The 12148-nt window shown below is 42.3% G+C and overlaps 1 protein-coding gene across 5 annotated transcripts in view; it reads right to left on the bottom strand.

Moving 5' to 3' along the window:
• LOC122833169 (lissencephaly-1 homolog) overlaps nucleotides 1–12148 on the bottom strand; it is a 56953-nt gene that overhangs the window by 38656 nt on the left and 6149 nt on the right. For 3 of the 5 annotated variants that reach the window (XM_044120521.1, XM_044120522.1, XM_044120525.1), the window contains 21 exons: nucleotides 11243–11433; nucleotides 10904–11075; nucleotides 9822–9965; nucleotides 9492–9619; nucleotides 9234–9388; nucleotides 8861–8986; nucleotides 7737–7884; nucleotides 7569–7661; nucleotides 7055–7489; nucleotides 5805–6064; nucleotides 5342–5727; nucleotides 4453–4554; nucleotides 3359–3459; nucleotides 2793–2945; nucleotides 2648–2710; nucleotides 1311–1555; nucleotides 1144–1228; nucleotides 690–843; nucleotides 435–574; nucleotides 264–344; nucleotides 50–175 (listed from right to left, as the gene is read on the bottom strand). In XM_044120521.1, coding sequence (XP_043976456.1) covers nucleotides 50–175; nucleotides 264–344; nucleotides 435–574; nucleotides 690–843; nucleotides 1144–1228; nucleotides 1311–1555; nucleotides 2648–2710; nucleotides 2793–2945; nucleotides 3359–3459; nucleotides 4453–4554; nucleotides 5342–5727; nucleotides 5805–6064; nucleotides 7055–7489; nucleotides 7569–7661; nucleotides 7737–7884; nucleotides 8861–8986; nucleotides 9234–9388; nucleotides 9492–9619; nucleotides 9822–9965; nucleotides 10904–11075; nucleotides 11243–11433 — 3488 coding nt within the window. The remainder of the gene's footprint in view (nucleotides 1–49; nucleotides 176–263; nucleotides 345–434; nucleotides 575–689; nucleotides 844–1143; nucleotides 1229–1310; nucleotides 1556–2647; nucleotides 2711–2792; nucleotides 2946–3358; nucleotides 3460–4452; nucleotides 4555–5341; nucleotides 5728–5804; nucleotides 6065–7054; nucleotides 7490–7568; nucleotides 7662–7736; nucleotides 7885–8860; nucleotides 8987–9233; nucleotides 9389–9491; nucleotides 9620–9821; nucleotides 9966–10903; nucleotides 11076–11242; nucleotides 11434–12148) is intronic. The other 2 variants (XM_044120523.1, XM_044120524.1) reach the window with 2 other exon arrangements.

Here is a 12148-nt window from a genome sequence, read left to right as displayed (position 1 = left end):
GTTCAGACCGAATGCAAGGTTCTGGATATGTAGCAACAAACGCTCTTACATCTATTAGCGCCATCTCTGGGTGGTCCTCCCCGCACACCAACAACATGAGGTAACGAGCCCGATAGAGCAGCTTCAGGGCGGTGGAAAGCTGGCCGTTGGCGAAGCAGTAAAGAGCCAAATGCATCTGACAGAGAGGGGAAGAAACACCCAGCTCACAATCTCAACTCGTTTGGTGAAACGTTTGAAAAGGGGACGACTTTCTGGTAACTCACGTATTCTTGGATTGTGTTGGGATGCTCGATGCCGAGGACTCTCTCACTCATCAGAACTGCCTTTTGCTGGTTGCTGAGAGCCTGCAGGGGAATAAGAATAAAAAATAAAAATAGAGTAAACTACAGCTTAAATTAAACAAAACAAAGCGTTAACATGGATTGTTTGCTGACCTCAGCGTGGTCTCCCATAATGTAGTTGAGGCGGGCCAGCAGGCGTAGACAGGCGCAGATCTCTACGTGCATGGCTCCATAAACGTTGTTGAAGAGGTTCAAAGCCTCATTGATCAGTTCGCAACCTTCTTTCAGAAAACCTGAAAAGAAAAAAAGAAAAAAATTATGTTAAATACAAGTGTTGCATGAAAACAGCTGCCTTTATCTTCTTTGTCTCAGAAAGATTCTGTTCGAGGGGAGGCAGGAGAGCGTCACCTTGCTGAACTTTAGCCTGGCCGCTCTGGAAGAAGTGGAAGGCGTCTGAGGCTTTGGGGTTCACGTGTTTAACGACGGGGAAAATATTCAGGATGTCCTCCTCTGTGAAGGCCGGCTTGTGACGGCTGTCAAAATTATACTCCTTCAACAGGATCTGGAAATCAAGCAACACTAATTCTTTAATCAAAACCGATGTAAGAGAACATTTCACAAGTCAAGTTGATGTCAATTTCTCAGCTCTAAACATTTATTGTAAAATACATGACATTAGAGTTTACTGTGAATTTATGACATTGATATGTGCTGGAAATACTAGAAGGAAGGATGCTACATTCAGACAACTAAGGCAAAAAAAGTCAGGAAATTCAAGGACTTTTCCCAAACTCATCCTGACTTGGAAAACCCTGAAATCCGACGTGAAACTTCCCCAACTTGCAGGAACTGCGACCGTTACCTGAATGCCAGTTTTGACTGAGATTTCTCTGAGCAGGGTGGTTTTCTGCAGGCCGTATTTCTCCACAACCTGGTCGACGCTCTCGCTAGAGGGAAACGCATCAACAAGTCAGCTTGCGTACAGCAGGCCTCCGAAGGAGCAGACGGCTGAAATAGGAGGAGACCCACCACTGCATTTTGAAGTGATAATAGCTCTGAGCCTCGGTGGCGATGTTCTTCCACAGCTCGCTGGGCGTCAGGCTGGCCCACGCCGTGTTGTCACCGCTGCCGGGGACCCTGTTGCGGCGCTTGCGGCTTTTGCGACGCGACACGAGCTCGTCGGGAGGCAGGTGCGCGACGGCGTCGGGGAAGGAGCTCAGGAAGCAGTTGAGGAAGTGGCTCACTGCAGCAGAGAGAGCTGACAGCTCCACACCCTGCAGGGGAGAAAACACTCAGTCCTTTCAAAATGACTTCACGAGAGTTTGCTGCCGTCACATCTGACAGATTTTCTGTACAAGAGCAGCTTGTTGACACTTTCGGTTTCCCTCCTGTATATAAAGGAACTGCCAAGACTTGAACCGAGTCAGGACTGATGACCTTCCAGTCTGAGTGAGCGTTTGGTCAGAGCTCAGAACCAAGACCTGCTTCTCTTCGGGGGAAAGGAGAAGATGCAACTTCTGCATTTTTTCCACAAGAAAGGTAGAAAATAAGCAAACGTGGTTTGTGAGCTTGAATGTTATATCAATCAATCTGACTTGATGTTGTGCTTTTATTGTTGATTCTATGTTGCATTGTGTTTTTGTGTTTGATTTGATGTAAAGCACTTTGAAATGCCTTGCTGCTGAAATGTGCTATACAAATAAAGTTTGATTTTGATTTGATCAGGCAAGTTACGAAATTAGAATCTTGCTTCAAAAATCTCAATTTTAACATTATAATAGAAAACATCAAAGCAATTGAACAGAAAGTCATTTAAGTCAGTCTCTATTGAAGGTTTTTCATTGATCTTTCCAAATCAGTCGCAGGTCGTATTTGTTTGCTTTCTCTGCCGTGATATTTGAGCAAATCTATCTGATTATTTTGGGCTTTTATTGCACAAAGTAGCCTAAATATTACATGAACTCATAAAAAGAGCTGTCGTTTGTAGAAGAAGGCAGTGACATGATGTTGAATCTATCAGCTTAGAAACGATTCTGAACATTCAGTTTCTGCCTGATAAAACTCCCCATCATAACTACAGTGAAAATTAGCACAGCAATCTATTTAATTTAAATTAGCGATTAGGAATTTTGCTGTGATTCACCTTGACTATTACTACCAGTTACTGTTTTTCTTATAATTCTTAGAATCATTGCAAAAGACTAAATCCTTCAAATATAGATGTCTTTGCTTCTGTAAATGTGTGCAGAATTCATCATCCACGTTTACTGATTTTTTTAATATATATTGTCATAAATGAAAGTATATGCATTCATGCATTTTATCAACTCTCCAAGCAGACAGAAAATGTGTGAAAAGTTACAAACCTGCAGGTATGTCCTGAAGATATGTTTTGCACACCTTGTGATCAGCTCAACGATTCCTATTCTCTGAAATAAAATGGGAAGAAGTGCAACGTCTCAACACGATAATTCTCTATAAAAATGTTTATGATTGTGGAATTGGACTCACGTAGAAATGCTCGAGCTGGGCTTTGGCCGGAGTCTTGTCCACAAACTCCAAAACTGTCCCCAAGTAGCGGACGTTGATGCCTCGCTGGTGCAAAGCCTCCGTTAGCGTGGCTCCATCCATGGGCAGAGTGCTGTGGTCCAAACAGTCTTTAACCTGGGCGATAAAACACACACACATCAGATTTAAACAAGATTCAGTTCCAATAACGACTCAAACATTTCCAGACCCAAATTTCTAGATTTGTCTGAAAGTTTAATAACATTCTAGTAAACAGAGTTCATCAAGCTGAGTTTTATCATCTGGACAGTCTTTTAATCACAAAGCAACGTGAAGAGAAAAGTTAGATTTCTCTTCTGCAGAGAAATACAGGATTATTTCACTACCTTTTTGGCATCTGGACCGACTTTGATGCATAATATATGAGAAAGACTTGCTAATCCCAGACTAGTTAATACTAAATACAGAATAAAACACATTTTATAACTGATTTCTTAAGCCTGTCATTAAAACTCAACAAAAATAAACCAAAGTGACCAAGAGACAAGAAACCAGTGACCCTCACTGACCAGAGACGGGATCTGACAGGTGACCAGGAAGGCAGCGGCGTCTTTGAGGAGCTGCTTCTGCTTCTGGACGTCCTCCAACGTGTCCTCTGGGAAACGCACCCCTGATTCGACAGCGGACGCACACACACACAACTCTGTTAGTTGAGATTTCATTAAATGAAAGAGGTGTGACGCTTACTGAAACGTGAGGTGGTCGGGGAGGATTTAAACCCTACATCCACAAGAAGTAGAGAATATAACAAAAACAACTGACCTGTAACTTCTATTTTAAGTAAGACTAATACATCATTTTTGTTGCTTGGCTCAGTTGCTTTTTGCACTAAAGTTACCCAACTTTGCAGCCTTTTACAAAGTAATCTACATATAAAAAGGCTTTAGCTTAGCATAGAAATCAAAGTTTTCCAAGCCAGATCTCATTAAATGCAAAGAAGTATCTATTGGACAAAATAAGAGTCGATAGAAGAAATAAGTAACTACATAAAAAATGTAAACCTATGAGCTAAATTTTCAACATAATGTTTTAAGCTTTAAACTGAGAAGATTAAATGTAATTATTTTGAGGAATTTTTATAAACAGAAAGCATGTATTTCTTGCAACTATATTTTATATTTCAAGACAAAAAACAAATGTTTTTTTAAAGTGATGAAGTTTGCCAAGTTTGCAAATACCAGTGGTTTTCTTGTTAAGCTCATCAAGGAAGCCTTTTTTTAAAATATGGCTGAATGAAAGTATAATTGACTTTGTTTACACACCTTTATGTGACTGTTTTACTAAAGCAGCCTGTTGGATGAAGGCTGAGTGCTATCATTAGGTTGTTATTTGTGTTTTTGTGGTAATAAACGAGCGCAGTACCAAACAATGTTGATAAAAAGCAACCTTCGTGTGCAAAGAGAAAAATAATAACCAGAAAGCGTCATGAAATACTGATTAATACCATGTAATAAACTAAAGTGGAAATCAATTCAAATCCATTGTTAGTTTGAATACAGGATCTATAAATCAATTTTGATTCTTTACAGCTACATAAACTGAGCAGGTTGGATTCCCAGTGCAACTCCCTTTCTAACCAGTTCAGTCTCGTTTTCATGCTTACCTGGGGAGAAGATGTCAGGGTTGAAGCGAATATCAAACGAAGTGTTGCTGATGGAGCCCACGGCCTTGCAGGCGTTGAGGACCACCTCGCGGCTTTTGGGATCTGTGTGTCAGCAGATTTAAATAAATTAACAAAAACGAAAAGAAGGAATTGCAACAGATTGTCTGAACCGTTCAGTTTCTTACGCCATGTCCTTAACAAGTTTAAAATAGACACTTTAATCTGACTTTTTCCTTTTTTGTCTGAAGCAGATGCTTTTCTGCTAGTTTTATTTAAGGAACAATGCAGATTGAAATGTCAACCAAATCCATTTACTGCAGCTTACTACAGACATGGCTATGTTTTCTTTCATTCCCTGGTCCAACACTTCTGAATCAAACGTTTGATTCATTAGCAGGTCACTGACACGCTGAGGGAGATAGATGGACTGTTTGAATCAGCTGTGTTGGAGCAGAGACTCATCTAAAACCTGCAGGACAGACACCCATAGTTTAACTCCTGGACCACCACCAGTTGAGCTACACTACAGACACCTCTGATTAGGTCAGGCTGTTTTAATAAAACACCATCACAAATCACTTTGGGTTAAGCACCACAACCACTGATTAGGTCATTAGGGTCAGATCCTACTGTACAGGGTTCACATGCTGGAGATGATAGCGGTCAACTCCCCCCAACTGTAGGCAGACAATTAGCAGGGACAGCTAATCAGGCGGACAGCAGCGTTCTGCTTACATTTATCCGTTTTTAAAATACTCTGCTGCTATTGTCGGAAATAACTCCAGTTACTGTCTGGTTCTCCTTGCTTTTAATCAATGAAACCATCCACCGGAGTAGCTCTCGCTGCTTTGTCCTGGCCCCAGTTTGTTCTGGATGATTCTAGACGTACCCATACCAGATCCATCTTCGGACACTAAGGTCTCCGCCAGCTCTTTGGCCTGCGCTAATCCTGGAATACTTTCCTCAAGCTCCTTACCCTCCAGTGGGCTTTTGCATTCCCCGTTCTGGGTGCCTGTAGGACCTACAGGCCCGTTTGTTGTGAGCTTTGAAGAGCTTTCTTCACTTTCAGGTGCCATTTGTGGGGCAACAGAGGGGCTGTTGTCTGTTGGGTCTGTGCTATCTGTCGATGCTTGTGCAGAAGCAGTCTGTGTGGAATCAAGGTTGCTATCTGTCGCCGAGGTCTCGGTAATGGCGGGCACGTCTGTTTTGCTAGAATCCTTGTTTGCCTTTTGCTGCATTAGTTGTAATGCTGCCATCTTCATAAAAAGAAGATATCTAAAGAGGAACAAAAAGAATAGTTTGATTCAAATCTTAGTGGCATAAAATCTCCAGAAAAGCAGAGCAACGCCCACCTGTGCTCGACAAAGGCCTCGATGAGCTCTTGGCGAAGACAAGCCAAGCGATGGCGATGCTGCCGGGGGAAGCCTTGATGCTGGCTCTCTGCAGACAGCTCCTCTCCATCCACAGGCAGGAAGTTCAAGTCAGGAGGGAAGGTTCGAAGAAGATCCAGGATGTAGTGTCTGCCGTCATTACCAATGATGCCTTTGCATTCAACGGAGGAGCACAACTCCACTGATTCTTCCTTCTCGTTCAGCACTTTGTGCTGCTGCACCTGGAATTTACAGGAGAAAAAAAACAACATATTAATAAGCCACTGAAATGAATGTTAACAATATAGGTTGAAAACAGAAAACAGACTTTTAGTTATATATTTATTTCCTTTTCTTAAATAACTGAGCATACAAATAAAAAGGCAGGAAAATGCTCAGTGCCGATACAGTTTACCACTTCCTTCCAGACTCTAAAGGAAGTTGAACAAATATTAGGGTACATTTGTAAAGAGTGGGAACATATTTATGAGGTAAAAAGGGGCAATGTTTCTGGGAATGGTAGATAGCTAGCGAGTGCAACCAACTCGAGTTAGCGAGTTTTTGATAGCCAAAACAAAACGAGAGATGGCTGGCTAGCTGTAAAAGGAAGACAGAAATGGCTAGCGAGAAAAATAAAATCAAGACAGCTAGCTAACAAAAAAAACAAGAGATAAATAGTTAGCCAAATAAAGCAGGAGAGAGGTGTCTAGATAGGTAGACAGCAGAACACAAAAAAGTAATACCTAGCTTCACAAAAAAGCAAGAGAAAGATAACCAGTTAGCCAAAAACACAAGAAGTACCTAACCAGGCAGAAAAACAACAGGCAACTGAAAAAAGCAGGCAGTAGGCGATTCTGTTCTTTTGACCCTGACTAGGGAGTTCTTGGTGCATATTCTGGAGAAGAGAGTTTTTTCTAGTGTCAATGGGTTAAGACTCCTAGAAAGTCTTAATCCATTAAGACTTTCTAGGAGTATGTGAAATGTCACCAGTGAGAAAGAATTTAGTTCTTCCTGAAGCCTTGAATAAAAGAAAACAAAATGTATGTTCTTGTGGAGAATGTAATGGCCTTAACAAAAGCACAGGGAAGAATGGGTGACAAGTTAAAAAAAAACAAAGATTTTTTTAAATGTTTTTTTTTTTACCTATTAAGCCTTAATATACAAACAATTCAAGGAACTGTGTCCACTTGGAGAACGTATTCATTTATCTGATAAAAGTGTCAGTTTCTGACCTTTAGTGGCCTGCTGGTTTTATCGAGCAGCTCCAGATATTTGTCATGAGACACAACCGTCTTTCCAAAATCAATGGAGCCGTAGATGACGCTCTGCTCCTGCTCTCGCTCCAGGATCCCTGGGATGATGGACTGTGCAGTTACTCTATAGCCTCTGTAGTCCACTACTACTGTCCCCAGGGTGTAGAGACCCTCCACATCCACCGCCCCGTAAGCACGTACTCCGTTCAAGTCATTAGTCGGCGCAGCATGGGCGGCAGCATCGCCACCAAGCTCACGATAGTGGTCCCGCACGTCGAAGCCCAGGCTGAAGAAGATGTTGTTCCAGATGAACATCTGCATACGCGTTTCCTCGCCAGGGTTGATCGCCATAACATTGCCATCGATGACTGCCATGGCCCCGCGAGTGGCAGCAGCTGCAAAGTCACTGTGGACCTATATAGTAAAAAAAATAAATAAAAATTCAGAAAACACTCTGCTCCTGCGTCTAGCATCTAAGAAGTCTCAGCAGTACCTTAAAAATGGCTCTCTCCCGCAGTAGTCGCTCAGGTAAGTTCTTCCGCGGCAGCTCCCTGGTGGTCTGCAACTCCTCGTTCCAATCTCTGGTCTGAAGGCAAACCGACACACGTTTACGCCATGGAAGCTCCTGACATCATCCACAGCCGGATTTCGCCGCACCCACCTGTCCCGGTATGTGCTCCTCATAACCAAGGCGGGAGGTGTAGGCGTCCTCAGCTCTGACGCAGTCCATCGCGTGATCGACCTGCGGAGCCGTCCAGCTGTACACCTGGAAAGGCGTGGCTATCCTCTCAAACGGATGTCTCTGCACTCTGCGGTGGAAAACCAGTGGTTTTATTTTTCAACTGTTTGGCTCCTTATAACACATTTAACCCTCTCCATGTTAATCTGAATTAGACGTTGGTAGTTCTATGTACGGTTTCCCACTCATTGTGGCATTTTAGAAAAATATTCCGTCTAATAACTATGATATTACGCCTTCTGGCCATTTGCTAGCACTAAGAAGTATTCTCTTAATTCACATGTGTCAAACTCGAGGCCCGGGGGCCAAATCAGGCCCGCTGTAGTTTTTTTAAGTGCCCATCTAAGACTCCAAAAGAGTCCGTCCAGTTTTTCACAAATCCACAAAGTTCACACAAAACCAACAGATCTCCACATTTGTTTCTGATCTTACAGGAAATTTTTCTCAAAATTGGTTTAAAAAAAAAAAAAGAAAAAAAAGGGGGTTTAAGAAACAGTTGCCTCAGCCTTACTTGATGTCAAGTTGTAGTTTGAGTGATAAGACAATAAAAAAAAAAAAAAAAGTCACATTTTGCATGATACATTAGCGCAACTATCGTAAAAATTCCTTATAAATATTACTACATTAGCACCACAAAATCTGTGATTATGGTTGCAAGAAAATCCATAAAAACAATCACAAAGTTCTGGATGGACTTATCGTCGTGAAAAGATGTTTAATATTATTTCAATTTAATAAACTCTTATTGAATGCTGAAACAAACAGCTTATGTTTATTAATATTTATTTCAACGGTTCAATGGGTTTTATCAATGCATTCTGGCACAAGCGGCCCTTTAAGAAGATTCATATTTTTTTTATATGGCCCAAAAGGAAAATGAGTTTGACGCCTCTGCTTTAGTTAAACAGAGCAATTGCTTCCAATTACGCCAAAGAGTGAAGACTTGTTTTACTAGTAATACGGACCGTAAAACACACAAGAACGATTACTACTAGAGCTTGATGGAAATGTGGGAGCCTTATACTAAACTAAAACTAGGTTATCACCTTTTCTTTTGCAGCGAGGTGAAGTTCTTCTTGAAGGCAGGACTGATCTGGCTCAGCAGCTCCACCAGAGAGTGGCTCAGGAAGCTGGGGTTAGCTGGTTTTGGGTTGAAGGTGTAGGTCGTTGATCTGAAAGGCATTAACAGAGGCAGAAACTTGAGCTTGTTCTGAATCCTATGGAGCAAATCGATTTGAAACACTATACAAACAATGTTTTACAGAAAATGGCTTGAAAAATAGGAAATAAATCACAAAGCAGTGATCCAGTCTTTATAGTCCAGGCTACAATTTCTTTTCTTGTTCTATTTACCAATAGACTTGGCAGCATTCAGTCAGAGGAGCTTGAAGGATCTGGGAGAATGAAAAGCAGACTCACTGATTGAGGTAGAAGCCTCGCGTTGAGGCCGTGACGCTGACGTGGCGCTCCTCCACGGTCACAATGTACAGGTACATGAGGTCGCCGTGCATCTTCCTGTTTCCAGGCGGAGGGTTCCAGCCGCTCATGGTCAGGACCTTCAGGCACTGCATGGGCTGCCGATGGAGTCACAGAAACGCATGTTTGGTTTCTGACTAATGAGACAAACTCAGGTTATGTCGTCACAAGAGACGGAGCGGAGCATAGGCAGATTTAAACCTTCCAGTCTTTGTTCAGTGGCTGGAGGGGCACCAGGGGGCGCTCTTTGCTGCCAGGCAGGATGTGTTCTGGAGGGGTGCAGTCGATCTGCTCCAGCTCGGTGCCCTTCTTCTTTCGCTTTCCACTGTCTTAAGACACAGGGGGAAACCTCCAGATGTTAGTATGAATAAAGGTCTGATTACAAGTTGATAAACCATGTAATCTGAGCTGACTGCAATGAGCTGCAGACTTTCTTATATCCCAAACAAGCATACGGCAACAGTGGAGAGGAAATCCTGCCTTTAATAAAACTGCCAAGAATGTTTTCTCCAACTTTCAAACGCGTCATACCTCCAAGGTCTCCGTCAGTGAAGATGCTGAGGAAGGACAGCGAGTTGCAGTCCACGCCGTTGTAGGCGTCTGATGGGTCCAGGCTTTTCAGCAGGTCTCTAATGTGCCGCACATGGATGCGGGCTTCACGCACAGTGTACGGTTCTGCAGAACGAGGGATGAAATGCAGCAGAGGTTAGTGGGGAAACGGTACTCTGTTGATTCACACTCCATTATGCTTTTTCCCCCCCCCACCAAGGGGTCTTTTGTGGGCTCTAGTGTCCCTTATTCGAAAGTAGGCCAACAGGAAAGGGGGAAGGAGAGAGGGGAAGAGATGCGGCAAACGTCGGCCGGTCCGGGAATCTCTATCCCCTACGCCACTACAGCACGCCCCATTATGCTTTTTAATAATTTCCGTTTCCTTCACGGCAATGTGTTGCATCTAATACACGCAAAAGTTCCCCAGAATCACCAATGTATAAATTTCTTTTATTCCAGCCCATTTTACTACATAATTATGAATATTTGAGTTATTTAATCTGTGGCCACCGTGTAATTTGAACTGAATCTATCCCAGTGAACGTGAACCTAGATCCATGTTGAATATTTACAATATTTACCAGAAATACTGGATAAAAATACTTAAAATATTGTCAGAATAAAATTGCTTACAGGCTGCTTTTGTTATGATACTAAGTGGACACATGCAGTAAATTAGAGTACGAGTCCCGATGAGTCTACTTTGTCAAATTAAAGGTACTTTTTGAGAAGAACAACCTTCACCTGGAATTAAGCACATATTTCATTAAACTCTTATTTCTGCTTTCGAAGTTTTTTTTTTATTGGTCTTGCATAATATTCAAATCTTTAAATGTTTCATTAAGCAGAAAATCCTCATAATTAACAGAAACAAAGACTTGCATAAATTCACACAAATCGATACAATGTATTTTACCAAGTGAAAAAGTTGGTGAAATTAATTGACTTTTCAGTAATATTCTAATGTATTAAACGTGTCTGTATATTTGAGTTTACATTACGAGTAAAGAAGAAGGTGAGGATCTAGTTAAAGTCCAGATCCTGATGGATTTTCAAAATTTCACCTTCGACCACTTTGAGCAGCGATCCTTCCTGCAGACCCTCGATGGACTTCAGCTCGGCAAAGTTGTCCAGCACGTTCCCGTCCAGCTGCAGGGAGAAGCAGGTGCGGTGGCAGGTGTCCTCCCGGTCCATCAACACCTGGTGGATTTCCTGCACCATTTCCTGGGGGGACACCTGGCGAACAACAGAGATTAGGAAGTGTAAGTAGGCTTAATCACTTCGTCTGTTGTTTGTGAAAAGGTATTTTACTTAGATCCCGCTCAGACTCCCTTAATAAGCCGCCGTCCTTGTCCAACACACAACGGCTGCCGGTTTTATCTACTCGAGGAGCTAATCTGTACCTGCAGGTCGAACGGCTCCGTTCCAGGCGCCTGGATCTTGACGGTGAAGCCTGTGTCCTGGATCACTATCACTTCCTGTTCGTTGGAGTCCTCGCCGCCGTCCGCCTCGCTGTTCCCGTCCTGCTTCGACTCTCCCTCCTCTGTGTGGGCGCCGTCTCCGTTCACCATGGCTGTCTCTGCGCTGTGACCTGCTATTAAAGAAACAGGACAGAAACAGGGTTTGTTTGTTTTGTTTTGTTTTTTTGCACCACAATGAAATCTATTCTTCTAACGGACGTGCAACTTTCTACCTCCTCCACAATTCCTACACTGTTTTAGGAACTATTCTGTGCTTTTCCAGACTTCCCAGTATCTTGTGTTCATCTTAAAATATAAATAATAAAAGTTAATCTACAAAAGACAAGACACTAGAAGGACGGAAGACCCCAGGAAAGAGAGTAAGGAAGGAGACAAGAAAGGAAGCAAGGATGTAGGATAAAAAGAAGGAGAGAACAAAATAAAGAAAGGTCACAAGGAAAGAAGGAAGAGGGGAAGGAAGGAAAAGAATATGTAAAAGGAAAGGATACAAAGAAAAGACAAATTTTAGACAATGGAGTCAAGTACGAAGCATCCTCTCAATCACCTTTTTCATACTTTTCTGGAAAACTGTGAAATCAACAGTTTCTGTCACTGTTTTTCACACTAAAAGATTAAACCTCCTCCCATGTGGTGAACTCTTTAAGCTAATTTTTTTCTTGTACTTGCTGGATATCTCTTATCCTCCAACCCTCCCCGTTTCTTTTCTTCTTACACCCCACAGTGATGCCATTATGCTGATCAGACGACAAGGAAACCATCTCAGCTCACAAGCTGCCTGGTTGGACAATCTCACGGTTCACCTTACTTAAAAAAAAAACAAACTAAAGA

Source organism: Gambusia affinis, linkage group LG06, assembly GCF_019740435.1.
Source record: "Gambusia affinis linkage group LG06, SWU_Gaff_1.0, whole genome shotgun sequence".
Classification (NCBI taxonomy): Eukaryota; Metazoa; Chordata; class Actinopteri; order Cyprinodontiformes; family Poeciliidae; genus Gambusia; species Gambusia affinis.
Note: the sequence above shows the minus strand (reverse complement) of the source record. Positions and strands in the feature narration are given on the sequence as shown.